A 17020-nucleotide genomic window follows, 5' to 3' on the forward strand; every position below is an offset into this window, starting at 1 on the left:
ATAGAACTTTAGTGAGCACACCAGAGGTCAGTACATTGCATATTCAAATTCATGTTTTAAAAGGTGTTCCTGTGTACTACCTATAATTAGCGTTTACAGCAATTTCAGAGATTGTTCCAGCAGCTGGGTCCCAAAGCATATATTTTGCATAGCTAATGAAAGCACAAAATGCTATTGTCCAGTTCACTAAGGAAAGTAAATGTCTTTCCAAAGTCAGTTCTTTGAGCAACAGTCATCTGGAATATAACAGCTTTATTTGGCTGTTGTCGTCAGCTCCATGCCACATATTTTATGCCAGCAGTGCTATCATGAGACTGTGTAACTACACCCAATATCACGTTGGAGTATTGGTGGGTGATTTCTTTATTTCAAAACTTGGCTAGGTGATGGCAACGGGTGAGGAGGGGTCTGGAAAATCAGTTAGTATCCTGCTGCTGATGGTTCTCCAGTGACCTCTGCTGAAAACTTCAATTAATGAGGACAGCATCAGGCACAGCTGCAACAGTTAATATCTACATTCCTTGGACAAGTGCCAAAGTTGCCAGAATCTGTGGAACCAAATATCGACCAGAGTCTGCCATGCAGGAAATATGGGAGACAAACTGAAGGGTAAAGCTTTTAAGTACTCCAAACACACTGATATTTTTTTCCTGAAAATATAATTCTAATAATGATGGAAATCAAATTGATTTAAATTGTTCCTATCTGATTTTGAGATGCAGGTTGACAAAATGCAGCTCTCCCTGCCTTCCTGCTTCTAGCCTTTCCCTAGTTTCATGTCAGTTGATGCCTGGAAGACTGCTATTAATTAAATTTAATTGTGTGTTCGTGAGAGATGACTTTCAGCTGCCACATAACAGACTGTGAAAGGAGCCAATGGAAAACCAACTGACCACATCAAAGCTAGAATTCTCCAAGCCACACAGAGGGAAAAGAATAATCCAACTATGAAAGCCTTCACAGAACCAAATCTTCAGCAGTAAATTTTCAGCTTATGGACCAAGTGTGAGATAGTTTGAGACATTTTTATTTTAAAGAAATTCAGGTGTTGATGGTGTGAAAGGAGCTGGTCATAGAGATAATGATGTCGTCAGTGGATAAATGTTTTTGTACGTTAGCCAGCCAAGCCAAGAACTATTTGGGCTTTAACAATTTAGTACAAACCCATGGGCACATGGAAGTTGTTCTACCCAAACTATTCTAATAAACACCAGTCAACTTTTAATACCACTCAATTCCAGAATTTTCTAAACCACAGCATATTTTAAACAGGGAATGATCCAATGAAATGTAATTCAATGTTTTGTAGGCTTGCATTGAAAGAAGTCGCTGTTTTGGGGAATGGGTGGTAGAGTCAGAACACTGTCCTTTTCACCTCCGAAATCTGGGTTCAAGCCAGGAGAGACAGATGGCATGAAAGTCTCCACTCACAGTTATAACGGCCCCAAGAGGAATTAATTTTGGCAGTTGTGCTCTAGTTCCTAATAGGCAGAAGTCTACAATGTAAATGAAATGTAATTCAGCACTAAATAGCAATCTTACTCAGAGGTCATAAGGATGATGAGTAAAGTAAATGAAAAAGTCAAAATGTAGCAATACTGGCTGTTCTACTCATGCTGAACATTGAAGCTCAAGGAGTATTTTGACACCACATTGGAACGGAGGTGCACTTTTCAACTGTATACAAGTAGTCTTACTCAGCATCTCTCCAACACTGAATGTCCAACGAAACAATTTAAAACAAAATTGAAAACTGTTCTGTGTCAAAATGGAATCCTTCACTAATCCAATAAATGTTATAATTCACCCAAAGATAATTAACTATAACACCTGTTTACAATATAACACCTGTATTTTTAACCAGAGATATCTGGTTAAAAATATACTGCAATTAAAGATAACCATGCAGCTACATTTAAATATTTCTAATCTACAGGAGGGTATCTTTGATCTATTTTAGTGACGATGTTAGATTTCTAGATTGATAGCGGCATGCCATTACTCAGCAGTCTTCATGAACTGAGTACTCAGAATTTAAGAATAATTTTAGAAATAAAGCTCAATTCACAAATAGTGCTTTGTGAATAGTTATTTGAATTCCATTATATCTATCCATTCCCAAGCATTATGCATTACTAAATATTTTTTATCTTGCTGGTAACCATGGCTTAATTAGATTCGTACTTTTGGTTTTACTTTGGCTGAGTAGAGCATGGGATAGGAGGGAGATATCATAATCAGGACTCCTACTGTGAAGCATATACAAGTGAATGAATGATTATACTTATTAAGCCATCCCTGTTGCAGCAATTTTTATATTACATTTCATAAATTTTGAAAACCATTCTATGTTAAGTGCAGACACTATCACAATAAAACTGTGAGAAAAGTTTCAACAAAAATGTAGCTGGGAATGACAAGGGAAAAACAGGTCAAGATTTGGTAATATCAGAAATGAATGGGAAATGGGAAACTGCTAATCATAAATTTTAAGATTTGTAATATTTTTACAACCTATCCCTCATCTTAACATTATTGCCTTCAGTGATTCCCCATCGTTCAGTGCAACAATTTCAAAACCATCATCGCTGCCTTAAAATTCTTTCCCACCTCTGCAATTTCCTTCCATCCCACATTCTTGAACAAATCTCCTGCTCTTTCAATTCAAGTGCAATGATTGCTTTTTCCATTTTATTTTTCCTCTCCTAAATTGCTCTGGCATACCAAAGTCCCTTTCTCTTTAAAGAAAACATCTCCTGCAACAGTGCTGCCAGCTTCCTCCTAAAGAGTGACCCACAACTGAAAAATTATTTTGAATAATATAGCAACAGTAAGTATAATTTAGTATTTTGTACTAAACTTCAGAGTGGCTCAATAGTAGGATCACCGTCCAAATCAGGCGGTCTGAAAATCTAGATCAATTCCCAGACTTGATCATGTAACTTGATTAATTTCAGTGGAGTACCATGCAGTTGTGCATGTTCAGAGCTGTATTCTTTCAAAAGTGACATTACACAGACTTCTGTTCTTCCATATGGTATTATCTGAAGAACACGGGTGTTCTCTTGATGCTCGTGTCGATGTATATTCCTCAAACAACAGTGCCACAGGAATTAACTAACCACTTATCTCATTGTTGTTAATGAGGCTTTGTTGTGCACAAAATCACTGTGGATTACCCACGTAGGGAGTGGATATGCTCCAAAATAGTTCATTGGCTCTAAAGCATTGTGAAACCCCGTGGATGAAATAGATATTGAATGAATCTAACTTCCCAATTTTTGTGTAAAATTGAATAACCAGTTCTCAAGACTCTCCATCTGCAGAATGGGAGTGTGAACCGAGACAAAAGCAAAAGCGTAACAGTTCTTGAAATTCCAAAAATCCTTATACACTAGCTTATAACGCTCCATACCTATGAAAGGTCAACTCAATAAAAATTTCCTCTCTCCTACCACAAAAATCAACAAACACCTTTTTTATTGCTTCATCAACTCTTAGAAACCCCAATTTAGCACAGAGTACAGAAATTCAACCTAGTCTATTCCCACTTTTCCTGAAGTCATTTGTCCTCAATTTGGCATACAGCACACATGCAAGTTTGATAGCCCTATTTGGACATGTGGGTATGGAAGCCTATGGCACTTGAAAAGAAACTAGTAATTCAATGTAGATAGATTTTTATTTCTTTGAAGTTAAGGGCCATATAAAGAATTTTATCATAAGCTTCAAAAAAATTAATGGTAAAAAATTATAGGAAGAGGAGGTGTGATGGAGATAGCCCAAGTAACTTGTTGTTTTAACCTGGCCTCAGAACTGCAATAAATACAAGCAACAGATGAGCAGTGTCAAAAAAGTAGATCAACAACCCCTGCAGAAGAATGATAAATAAATGTTACTAGATACAAATATAAAAAACGAGAAATCAAAAAAAAAAGGCAATACTCCTATGTGTGTTCATAGACAGAAAACACAATCTAACCCATAAGAATACATGCACCATATCCCCAATATACCACAGTGCACATAATAACACAGTTTCAGCAGCAAAAACAATCATGCTTGAAGTGATTGGTCGAGGGTAGTTGTTTTCATGCTGCGTTAGAGGATTTTCATCTAAAACCTTATTCATCAACTAAAAATGACGTGAAGCTTTTTGCAAGAATCAGTTCCCCTGTACAAGCCCACAGGTGATGCTGCCGACCGCCACCAACAGGAGCAATGAGAATCAGACTACAAGCTGCCCCATGTCATCCTTCTCACTGGGACTGAAATGAAATGGACCCCTTCAGTGAAGGACAAAAATTGGGTTGGTCCAATCTTGGTTAACTATAGCTATGTGTGTTTTATAGTGTAACTCATATTCCTGCTCATATTCTAAGCCTGATTAACCAGGCAAAAAAATGTTCCGTTCAGCATTTGACATTCATAAGTTTCCATTAAATAAAAGTTAACACACAATTAATGTGATTTTCTGAGAAACAAACTACAAATATCACAGTATGAGACAAGGATTTGTTTATAATTAATGGAGCTGTTAATAAGAGGCTTTTGTTTACATTACAAACATTCTGCTGCCTGCTGAAATCATCTGACTTTTTAGCAATTGTCTAAAATTTTCCTCAATAGATGAACATGGGAGGACACTATGCATCTTATAGTTTATCAGTTCATTTATTCAAATTTCCTTTACTGATCCAAATGTTCTTCTACAAAAAGTGCTTATGGGCACTGGCTGCCCTGTAATATGAGGAAAAGTCTCAAATATTTGTGCACAAGCCCTGGCAATCAGTTCTGCTGGTTATGTGAGCACAAACATTACAGCCAAGTCCAATCTTGCTCTCATAAATTGTCCATACAATGATCATTGGACATCAATCAGGAAACCAATTCTGTAATCAATGGGGCAGTACTGCTGATAGTTACACCATAATAGCTGCCCTAATTGAGTATAACTGACTTGGCATAGTTCTGGCATCAACATGAGATCTTTTAGACTTTATGGCAATACCTTTATGCCGAAATCATCAGGAACTAGTGGTTTGAGTTTTCGTGAATGAATGCCACAATTACCTGTACACGGTTTCAAAAAAAAAATCATGGCAGAATGAAAGCAGGTGAAGATTAGAACAGTTAAGTTGAATAACTTGCCTGTATTCATTTTCTATGCTCAAACAGGAGCTAAAAATACTTTGAAAAAGCTACATGGAAGTTGCATGGAACAAAGTATCAACAGCTTCAAGGGTAAAATAAGTTAGCTAACAAATATACATTCAGCAGCAGAATGGACATTAATTTCCACTAATAAATTTACAGACCTCCTACATTGTAAGTAATGGACTGAAATCAGCTAAAATATTGTGGGTGCCCATTCCATCATTGACACGTACCCTGACTAAAGATCCCTGAACATTCTTGCAAGCCACTCCTCATCATCAGTTCAGTTTGATTTCTCCCAATCAGAGCAGTTTGGACATGGTTAGCAGTGGTCCTCCAGATACCGTCCACAGCAAGCACACCAATGCATGGCATGGCTCCGTAAACTGGATATCTGTGGCCGACTCTGAGGACCCATTATACAGAATAGCAACTATGCAAAGACAGCTGTGAAATTGACGAATATAAGCAAAAGGTGTGGGGACAAAAGGATTCTGGCTAAGTCCATCACCAGAAATATTATCTTGGCATTAAAAATGTTGCTTCATTAGTCATAAAATCAAAGGAATATTAAAAAAAAGACTTATTTTTCCTAACCCTTTTTAAACATGAAGTGGTTTTAGTGAGACAGTTAATCATTTAAAACATCAGAATACTGTGTGGCGATTGGTCCCCTGCATTTCTGAAAAAACACAAACATAACCAATCAAATCACATTCTGACTCTTCGCTGTTAGATACAACTCCCACCCACCATAATGATGGAAACAGAAAAAAATAAACTTCAAAATACATTTCAAATCAATGTAGTTTTAAAGAGGTAATATTCCATTTTTATGGCCTGTACAGTCACTTGAAATCAAAAGCAGATACAAAAGGTGATTACATATCTTGAATGAAATCAGAATGGAATATGACCATTGGGAGGGAGAGTAGTTCACAAGTAATTTTCTGCATTCAGAACTATGGTACCTCACTTAGTGCTGTGACAGCTCAGGAAGCTATAGCTCTTGGGCTGGGTAGAACAGAATGTTCTGCAATGATTGTCACAACTCTGTGATAACTGAGACTATCCTTGCACATTTCACAGAGATGAAGAAAAAGACAAAGCTTCCAAAATAAAACGATGGGTATCTATAGCTAGAAAAAATATTCTACTTGTTTAAACTTTCCTTCCACTATAAAACTCATGAACTAGTTTCTGTAAACTTGTTGCCAATCCTGTGACTGGATGGGGATGTGGGCAATTTCAACTTTTGACTCCAATACTAGATAGTCCACAAAAAAAGAGTCCAGCAGGATGGGTGGGAAAAGGCAGATCAAGAATCCAGCATTGAGTCATTTATTGGATACTTCCAAATTCCTGGACTGCAAATAAAACAGTGAAATAAAAAACAGAAAATGTTGCAAATACACAGCAGGTCAGCAGCATCTGTGGGGAGAGAAACTAGATCTGATGAAAACTCATCAACCAGAAATACTGACTTTTTCGACTCCAGATGCCACCTGACCTGTTGAGTGAGCATTTTTTTGTCAGCATCTGTAGCTTTTCATTGCTTTGAATGAAGCAACAAACTTGTATTTAAATTTTGTTTTCAACTTGCTGTAAAGGACAATGAAACGGAAGATCCTCTCTTTAAAAACTTACTATAAAATCCTGCAACAAACATTTTCATAAATGGTAATCATGATTTACATATCATACATAATATTACAAATAGTCATCTCTCTCCATCCCAAACCTTTGCATGACTGCAATGGAAATTGTGATACCTCATCAAAAAACACATTTAGCTCCAATTTCCCAACTATATAAATACATTAAATAGCCTTCCAGTCCCCATTCCAAACGAAACTGCTACCTTTGCTGGTATACTGTTCTACCTGTGCTCATCATTCAGCAACACCTTAATCAAATTTAAGCCTGGTTTACAAACACGAGCACACTGGTGGAATATGGAAGTTGAGGCCATTTCTGTTTCTCCCAGTGGGACATGCACACTTTCAGATGTAGCCCAAGCTTTTGTCGCACCACCACCCCCCACCATTTCAAAACTGACACTGACACAAACTATAATACCCCCATTATTTTTTTCCCTGTCATTGTTTAGCTTATTCTAATAAGGGGCTCTGAGGAAACAACTTCTAAATAGAGATTACTGTTTCTCCACATGGGTGCCTATTGGCTGGAGGCCCCAAGTTAAAAAGTGAGATGTTCTGTGGGTATAGATGTTGTTAAGTAATTAGTCATCTCCCTACTGCAGCAACCTGCTGGAGCCTGCTTCAGAAAATGGAGACAACCTTTCAGCACAGAAGACCAAGCATTTCTAGATATTTTATTTTTCTTTTAATTTTACCAGTATAAGATACAGCTTACAACTGTATGAATCCATTTAATATTGCACGCAGTGGGTCTGTGAGCACCAAGGTAAACTTGGAAGTTGATGCTGAGCTGGTTATCACATTGCTGACTGATATGGTATTTCCCTCGACACCAGTGAAGATCCATGAATAGAAACACAAGGTTAGAAAGGTGACTTATGAGTATATGATTTGCTGCATCTGCAGTTGTTGCAGGGTTGCTGCCAATACTCTGAATCTGCCCCATAAAGTAAATGTGAGAAACCTACATTACTTGCAGTCTTTATAAAGCCATTAATTAGATTAGAGGTTAATACATCTTCGCTTTGATTAGTCTGATCAACTATTGCAAGGGAAAGAGAACTAAATGAAGCTTGACTTTGTTTTGTGGGCAGCAGCCCACCTCAGTGACCCTCATCTCCGGTGTTGCAGCAGTTTTAAAGGATTGCAGGGATCACAAGGATGTGCTCTTCTATCAAGTTAAAATAGGTCTTAATGGAAAGAAAAGTACAATGTAGAATAACTGTTGCCTCAAAGCACAGAGATTGAAGGGGTTAGGAAACAGCGCCCATTTTCTTTTTTGACCATTTCTAAACTGCTCTGTAGTTAAAAGGCTTTTAATGGTGGCTCTGTGATTAAAAAGCCTGTCAGCTAGCTCTCAAAAGAACAAATTAAGAACATTTACCTTGGAAATTGCTTTTTAAAAATTCCTCTAGATAACCTTGATAATTAAAACAACACGAGGAACTACAACACTACTACTATATTGTAGTAGTACATAATTTAAAAATAAGCAGTCTGGAAAGGAAGGACAAAGAGAGATGAATGAATTCAACACCACAATAGTAAATATCAATGTATAACATGATAAACTGTTCCTTTATGGGAAGGACTGCAGTGCAATAGTAGCAGTGGAATAGAACAATAATCAAAAAATATCAGAAACTTATTTCTAAATATGTTTTAAACATATAGCCTTGTGACTAGAAACCAATTCCAGCTAAGCACCATTTTCCAAATTCATTCACCATCAACCAAAAATCAATTTGCTTCAATGAATGGACAGTATATAAAAAAAATGACTCTCAGCAAAAGAGTACTGTCACAGAAGCAAACTAACCCTTGACTACTCATATCACTAAGTAATTGGTAAAGGCAACCAGGTGAAAGACTATAAATAACTATAATTCTGGATTTTGAATGTAGTTTCAGTGAAGGGGAACTGATGAAGGACAAGTAGGGGAATAAATAAAAACAATACACAATTTCATGAGTACATCATTGAAGATCATGATGACAAGTAGACGCTGTCCTATTGTGAAGTTGATCAGTAAAACGGATCAATGTTGGAAAATGCCACTACTGGAAATGGTTTTAAAATAGTCAGAGAGTTTAACTGCTTCTTTAGCTATTCTACACAGGAATTACTGCAATAAGGAATACCACGGATATTTTTTAAAAAGGTGCTTACCTTTGAGCCACGCTCATTAAATATAATTTCTACATCTATGATTTTACCAAATTGCTGCAGAGAAAATAAAATAAGAATTTGTTAGTACAGACGTCAGTTCAAAATTCTGCTCCAAGTTCTATTTTGTATACGTTTCCCATTCTCTTAAAGGTGTTGGCTTCTCCCGGAATAGATGTGAAGACAGGTCCTCCCCAGGTTATGAATTCCCAACTTATGGACAGTCCGTACATATTGACGAGCATTTGGGAGAATAGCGGAATTGATTTGCTGGCACCTTCTGCCATGTGGGAACCTGGTTCATAGCAATATCATTGCATCTTGCAGAGGAATTTGAATGGTTGTTAAATGCCCTGGTTTAACTACATGTTGCCTTTGGTTGGCCTATGATTTCATTTAAATACATTGCTGGGTGGCTGCATTTCGAATTTACAAACTGTTTGGGTTACGAACAGTTCTCAGGAACAGAACTGTGTCATAACCTGAGGAGAACCTGTATCAGATTCCTTAAGTAACGTAAGAAATAGGAGTAGCTATTTGGCCCCTTTTACCTGCTTCACCATTCAATAAGACCACGGCCAACCTAATCATTACCCTCAAACTCATTTACCTACCTGATGCTCATAACTTTTAATTACCTATAGGCTAACAGTCTAACTTAGCTTTGAATATACTTAATGACTCAATTGTCAGTCTTTTTGAAAGAATTTATTCAGCAAATTTTCATGGCTATATGACCACAAAGGATATTATAAGCCTGATCCTGCCTCTCATCCACGGAGATAGACTTTCCAATAGAATTACTGGAAAATAACTGGCATATCAGGATACTAAGTCTATAATCACTACTTCTGGCAGAAGTTACCCACCAATGCATAAACCAGAGGCTAAACCCATTAGATAGTGATTTTCCAATAAAAAATTTTATAACATGCTCTTTAATTCAACTGATTTAATCAGGCAGGCTTTGAATTTGTGAAAATCAGTCCGCAGAGGTGACTCTGAGCTTCCCATTACCTGCTACCCCACTCCGACCTAATTAGTCTGTGGTCTCCTGTACTGTCACAGTGAGGCCCAATGCAAGCTTGAGGAACAGTACCTCATTTTCCGTCTGGGCATGTTGCAGCCTTCTGGACTCTATGTTGAATACTACAACTTCAAGTAACTTTATTTCTCGGTCTGCATCAGTCATCCGTAATATTAGTTTTCTCTTCCTTCCTTTTTACCTCTCCGGGAGTGGAGGTCATGCTCAGCCTGACCTGCCCTTCTTGTCCTTGTGATCTGCATTTCACAACTCCCACATTCTTTTGTCTAGGTTCTTGTCCATGTTCTCACCTTCTAAATGCTCCCATTCACTGATAATCAGATAATCTTGTTTACAGTCTATCCCCATGATCACCCTGGATTTACCCTATCGAGACTTCTCCCTCCCCCACCCTCACTGCAGCTTTACCAGTCTCCTTGTTGGTTCTGAAGAAGGGTCTCCAACCTGAATCACAGACTGTTTCTCTTCCTACAGACATGGCCTGACTTAGAACCATAGAACAATACAGCACAATACAGGCCCTTCGGCCCACCATGTTGTGCTGACCTTCAAACCACTTCTAAGACTATCTAACCCCTTCCTCCCACATATCCCTCTATCTTAAATTCCTCCATATGCTTATCTAGCGAGATGAGGTAATGAGAGCAGGGCGGTAGTCGTTGTCTACATGGACTTTAGTAAGGCCTTTGACAAGGTCCCACATGGGTGGCTGGTCTGGAAGGTTAGATCACATGGATTCAGGGTGAGCTAGCCAATTGGATACAAAATTAGCTTGGTGGTAGGAGTCAGAGGGCGGTTGTGGAGAGTTGTCTTTCAAATTGGAGGCCTGTGCAGAGGGATCCAGAGGGATCAGTGCTGAGTCCACTTTTGTTCATCATCAATATTAATGACTTGGATGAGAATGTTGTTGGCAATGGTTAGTAAGTTTGTGGATGACACCAAAATTAGTGGTATAGTGGACAGTGAAGATTACAAGATGGAGATCAACTGGGAAAGTGGTCCAAGAAATGGCAAGTGGAATTTAACTTGGACAAGTGCAAAGAGTTGCATTTTGGGAAGTTACACTAGGGCAGGACTTACACAATAAATGGCAGGGTCCTAGAGAGTGTTGTATAACAGAGAGACCTAAGGGTATAAGTACTCTTTGAAAGTGTGGTGGTGGAGAAGGTGCTTCACATGCTTGACTTCATCAGTCAGCGCACTGAGTACAAGAGTTGGGGCATCATGTTACAACAGAGATTAATAGATTTCTGGATATTAAAGGAATCAATGGATATAGGGAAAGTGCAGGAAAATGGTATTTGAAGTGCAAGGTCAGCTATGATCTTGTTGAATGGTGGAACAGCTTTGAGGGGTTAATGGTCTACTTCTGTTCTTACTTTTTATGTTCTTTAAAGGTTGCTCAAGACTTGCTGAGTATTTCCAGCATTTTCTGTTTTTGTTACAGGTTTTAATTCATCTCCAAAGGTGAAATATTACTTCAACAAAGTCAATCATCAAGGAGGCACAAGACATTGATCACCTTTTGCCTACCTCTTATTTCTGCATCTGCAGTGACTAACACTTCCTCGGAAGCCAATACAACACAGGATACCAATACTTTAGAAATTTCTAGGGCCAAAATTAAAACTTTAATTCACCCCATATTACTTATTTAATTTGTTGCCAAACCAAATAATGGAGGTAGCAGCTCTAAGGAATGGTTGCTGAACTGAAACAATAATCCTGTTTTTCTCAAGAGAAGCTACACATATTGCTCAATTTCATTCATAAGCATTTTTCTTGCAGATTTCCAGCATTTACTATACTTTGCAATTGTGTTGTGGTAAAAGGAGCGAAATGCTTGAACAGAAAAACAAATTAAAGTTTCCATCTGGAAGGCTACCTCTTTCAAGTGGCCACACTGGCAAGAAACAGACTGGAAAGTTTCCTACTGAAATGGAGTAATTTAAGATTGGATCAGATACAAATTCAAATGATTCATTGTAACAGGCATTTCAAAATTCTTACATGGTGCTAATGGGACACTAATTGTCTCAGATTCTGATACATGGATCCTGCTAAACTCCAGGTGGCACAAACAGACATAAATATTTTCACTGATAAAGTGCCCCTGAACCATATGTCCCTAAAAGTATAATTTCAATGCTTTTGTTCAAATTTCTTCCTAACCTTTCCTCACTCTCTCTCTAAATCACCCAGTAGCCTACAGCAGCTATTCTTCCAACTCCTTTTCTGCTTGGACTCTGTACCTCTTCACTCATGTATTGACAACACAGCTTTCAGCTGCCAAGATCCCAAACTCGGGAGCTCTTCAATTACCTTTCCATTTGCTCACTCTTCTTCTAGGATTCCCTTCACAAAAATACTTTCACTCTTTTACATCCCCAATATATTTTTCTTTGTCTCAGCCACCTATTTTTTCCTCTCCTGATACTGATTCTGTTAAGTATTTTGTGACATCTTTCTGCATTTAAAGTGCTTGATACAAGCAAATTATTATTTTCACTTTGATTTAGATTCTTGGTAACTGGCATTCTGGTTCCTGGGGTCCATTATTCCAGCAGCAAACTTTTCATGGGTCAGTGAATCTGCTGCCAGGATAAGTAGTTAGATTAATAGGAAAGCTCACTGCCACTGGCAATCCAAAATCTAAATTCAAACACAGCAAATATAAAACTTACTATATGACACTTAACTTCAACTGCTGGAGGGAAACATTTTTTTTTAGAGTCTATCTTACATGCCTCACTGTGTCCTTTGATATTAAACTTCACTGTTTGTAAAACTAAGGATAAAATACAATTTCAATCTTGATGGTTTTGCTCTGTAATTCTTCATATCACAACTCAAAACAGAAACTTAAAATCCAAGCATGGCAACTGTATACATTTAACATCGGCGATAGTAAAGAATACAGTTGCAAATCTGGGCAGATTTTTTGCATTAAAGAACCTTAATAAATTATTTACAGTCAATACATTAAAAGTTCAACCAACTATGCATAGACATTTTTACACCATTCATGTCCTATTATCATTTATTTATTAATAATGATTTCAGATACTCAATTTAAAAGTGCTCATTTGAGCAAGTTCAATTTGCTGCAATCAAACATGGTGACTTGCAGTCTAAGCTCTGTTGTTGCAAAGTTCAACTGCTTCAGTGTTACAATTGTTCAATCCATTGTGAATCAAAAATAACTTGCCACCATTGTGATTTAGTGCCAAGTCAAATGTAAGTTGCCACAATTACTTATTACATTAGTATGAAATATAATACATCCAGCTGTGTGCATTCAAACCTCATTTACATGAAAAGGACAGTGCAATATTGGAGAGAAAATTGGACATTTCTTTCTTTGAACTTATCTTATGACGACATGGGAGGCCAATCGGCCATGTGGTCCATGCTAGCTCCCAGGGAAGCAATCCCATTAGCCCTCTCCTTATTTCCCTGTACCTCTGCAGCTTATTCCCTTGCCCATCAACCCACTTTTGATTCTTTTTGCCATTAACCTACCATAAGGAGTAATTTACGGAAGCCAGTTAACCTACCTCCACATCTTTGGATGAGAGAGAAAAACAATACAAATCTTTTTCCTTTAAATCACAGTGACTATGGCACAGTATAGCTAATTTCTTTACTCATTCATTGTCAGCCAACATCAATCCCAGTGTACGAATTATGGGCTAGATTGAACATAAACTTCTCTTTGCATTAGCTCACCATGAAACGTTAGGTACTAGTACACCTGTGCATTATTGACATTCTTTGTTTCTTCAAAATTTGTTTCTGCCATGTTTCTTTTTCCCTTAGGGCATTTTGGCTCATTGCTGGCATAAGATTCTGAGGGTGTCAAATGGTTTCTTATACCTCATTTAAACAAGAGTAAATACACGAGCCACAGTATTGGAGATAAGCCAGAAGGCTGATGGGGAAGAGCACCACATAATCGTTTCGGCACTGGAGGCTGCTGTTCAGCCCACTGAGTTCGTGTTGTCTCTTTGTAGAGCAATCCATTCCCACGCTCTTTCTCTGCAGCTCTGCAACTTATTTTCCCTCAAATGTGCATTCGATTCCCTTTGAAAGCATTGGTTGGCTCGTGTCCTGAGATCCTTACAAACAGAGAGCTCCAAATTATAACCACTCTCTACATCAAAAGATTTCCCTAACATCTCCCTTGAACCTTTACCTCAGCATTTTAGATGTGTCCCAATGCTTGAACCAGCTATTAATGGAAACAGGTTCTTTCTACCCTCTGATGATCATGTACACATCCACAAAATCTCTTTTCAAACTTTGTTGCTCTGAGAACAATCCTAGCTTCTCCAGTCTAAAACATTGGTAACTGGTTAGGCTACAGCTAGAATAATGTATCCAGCCCTGGTCACCACACTTCAGAAAGTATGTGAATGTCCGAGAGAGGATGCAAGGAGAAGATTCACTAGAATGATTCCAGTTATGGGGGATTTCAGTTATAGGGTTAGAGAGAATAATCATTTGCATCTAAATGCTGTATTTTTATTTAATTTTCTCTGAACACTTTTCATTATCATTGTTTTGAGGACGCAGGATAAAATCTCCATGAGCACACCCCAACAAAGCTGGATTTGCAAACATAGTGACGCCTCTAGCATTTTGGCATTGTTACACTAAATAAGCCTAGGGATGATACTTGTTGATTTAACATCTCTAAAGTGCAATCCATATGATAAACATAAAGATAAATTGTACACAAATAGATCACAGGGTAAGAAATATTGGTAAAGTGCATAACTTAGATTGATAACAGGTAATTTTGCACTGTTGAATTTCAATTACACAGAACTGGAAAGAGATCTTCCAATTTTATTTTAAAAAAGAATTTTCCAGCAGCAACAAAATACAATTTTGCTCTCATTTACCTAACTTACAAAGACTACACCCCAAGTTCTAGATATGAAAATGCAGTTATAAGCAACTAGACTATATGTTACTTCAATTCCCATTTTTAAAATCTTTTATTAAAATACTCGCATAAAGCATTGCTGGTAAATTCCCTTTTTGAGGCAACACCACCGGCTCAATGGGAAAATCTTTTCTGAATGAAGCTTTAAACAGAGTTTCAGTAATAGCTCATCCTTACCCCAAACATTTGCCTGAGGTCAGGATCACGGAATCGAAAGGGGATGTTGGAAACATGAAGCCGTTTAGGTATGGGTTTGCTCTCATTGCTCTCTGTACTCTGTGTTTGTTGTTGTCCATCTGTCTGTGCTGCTTCATCTGTCTGCTGAAAGATAAAAGCATATCAGACAATTATGTTGATGAATATTTCAATTAAAACATTTCTGTGCACCTGCAATAGCTGATATTAACAGTCCACTGTATCATGTTTCAGACAATTCCATAAAATGCAGCAAATGATTATGGCTCCACAATCAAACTTCCATTATTTCCAAATTAATAATATTTATAGTTTCAAAACAGTCTTGAAGAGGTCAAGAACAACAAATTGGTATTTGGTTTACAACTGGACCATTCAACTCCGAGTACATTTGTTTCTTCAAAAAATTCTCATTTGTATCTCCTGTCCTGAGAATGCTGAATCAGCTAACAATACAAACAGGGGAGCAATCCTTAGACCTTACTGTTCTCTGTATCTAGGGTATTTCCACATATTGAAAGCAATGTCTCGACTTTTAAAGACAGAACCTGGAGTTTTACCTGAAGGGAACTTCACACTTTCATTTTTGTATAATTAAGTGCAGCCCACTGAAGGGATTTTATATCTAGTCTTGCTCACCTCCAAAAAATATGGATATCCCTGTGTTAGAGTCTGCAAGCAAGTAGAAACTTCTTCACAGGACAGGGAAGCAAGGCAGCACCAGAGCAGGGCAACTTGTTGCAAGATGCTCTCTGCAGATCTACAAACTGCTCCATGATATTTAGCTCAATTAACCATTATTGATTTGAAGCTTAACAGGACACTGAAAAACATCACTGTTGAACAATTCTAAACGCTTTTCAATTTCCAGCAAAAATAACAGGGTAGCTATTTTTCATCACCTTTTCCCTCACCCCTGCAGAACCCCAACACCCAAAGAGATGTGGACCCATAGCTGCAGTCAGTACAGACGAGAATAAAAGGCAGTTCTGGATCTGCCCTGCACATATCATAATTCATTCTGATATTGAGCCATATCAAGCTGCATATTTAACACTGAACATAAAACAGTACAGCGCAGGAACAAGCCCTTTGGCCCACCATGTCTGCGCCAACCGTGATGTCAATCTGCATGTGGTCTATATCCCTCCATTCCCTGTCTATCTATATGCCTATCTAAATGCCTCTTAAATGTCATTGGTACTGCTTTCCGGGCACCTACCATTTTGTGTTAAAAACAACACTTGCCTTACACATCTCCTTTAAACTTTCCTCCTCTAGTATTTGACATTTCCACTCTGGGTGGGTGGTTGAGGGGTGGTGGGCAGGGAAAGACTGGCTATCTATGCCTCTCATAATTATATACACCTGTCAGGTCACCCCTCAGCCTCTGATGCTCCAGCAAAAACAATCCAAGTTTATCCAACCTCTTAGTATAGCTAATACACTCCAATCCTATGCAAAACAACATTTTAGTCAACCTCTTCGGCTTCTCCAAAGCCTCTGTATCCTTCCTACAGCATGGCAACCGGAACTGAACACAATATTCCAAACTAAACTATTACACAGGTGCAATGCGACTTTCCAACTTTTATACTCCATGCTACAACCGATGAAGGCAAGCATAATATTTGCCTTCTTTACTACCCTATCCACTTTCATGTTTCATATCAAGCTGCCATACATAACCTGATTGAATTTTGCATTGGCCAAGGCTGTCAAAAGGCACACTGTACATGCTCACAAAGGAAGTCCTTAAGTACATTGGGTCAATACGTGATTGCAAGCTACTGCATTTAAGTAAAAAAAATTAAATTATTCTTAACGTGGCTAGCAAAGTTTCT

The 17020-nt window shown here is 37.9% G+C and overlaps 1 protein-coding gene across 5 annotated transcripts in view; it reads right to left on the reverse strand.

Moving 5' to 3' along the window:
- The window catches only part of LOC127585464 (RNA binding protein fox-1 homolog 2-like), a 240821-nt gene that overhangs the window by 39172 nt on the left and 184629 nt on the right, over positions 1 to 17020 (reverse strand). For all 5 annotated transcript variants that reach the window (XM_052042929.1, XM_052042932.1, XM_052042928.1 and 2 more), the window contains 2 exons: positions 15159 to 15302; positions 8989 to 9042 (listed from right to left, as the gene is read on the reverse strand). In XM_052042929.1, coding sequence (XP_051898889.1) covers positions 8989 to 9042; positions 15159 to 15302 — 198 coding nt within the window. The remainder of the gene's footprint in view (positions 1 to 8988; positions 9043 to 15158; positions 15303 to 17020) is intronic.

The sequence above is a fragment of the Pristis pectinata genome, chromosome 33 (genome assembly GCF_009764475.1).
Source record: "Pristis pectinata isolate sPriPec2 chromosome 33, sPriPec2.1.pri, whole genome shotgun sequence".
Taxonomy (NCBI): Eukaryota; Metazoa; Chordata; class Chondrichthyes; order Rhinopristiformes; family Pristidae; genus Pristis; species Pristis pectinata.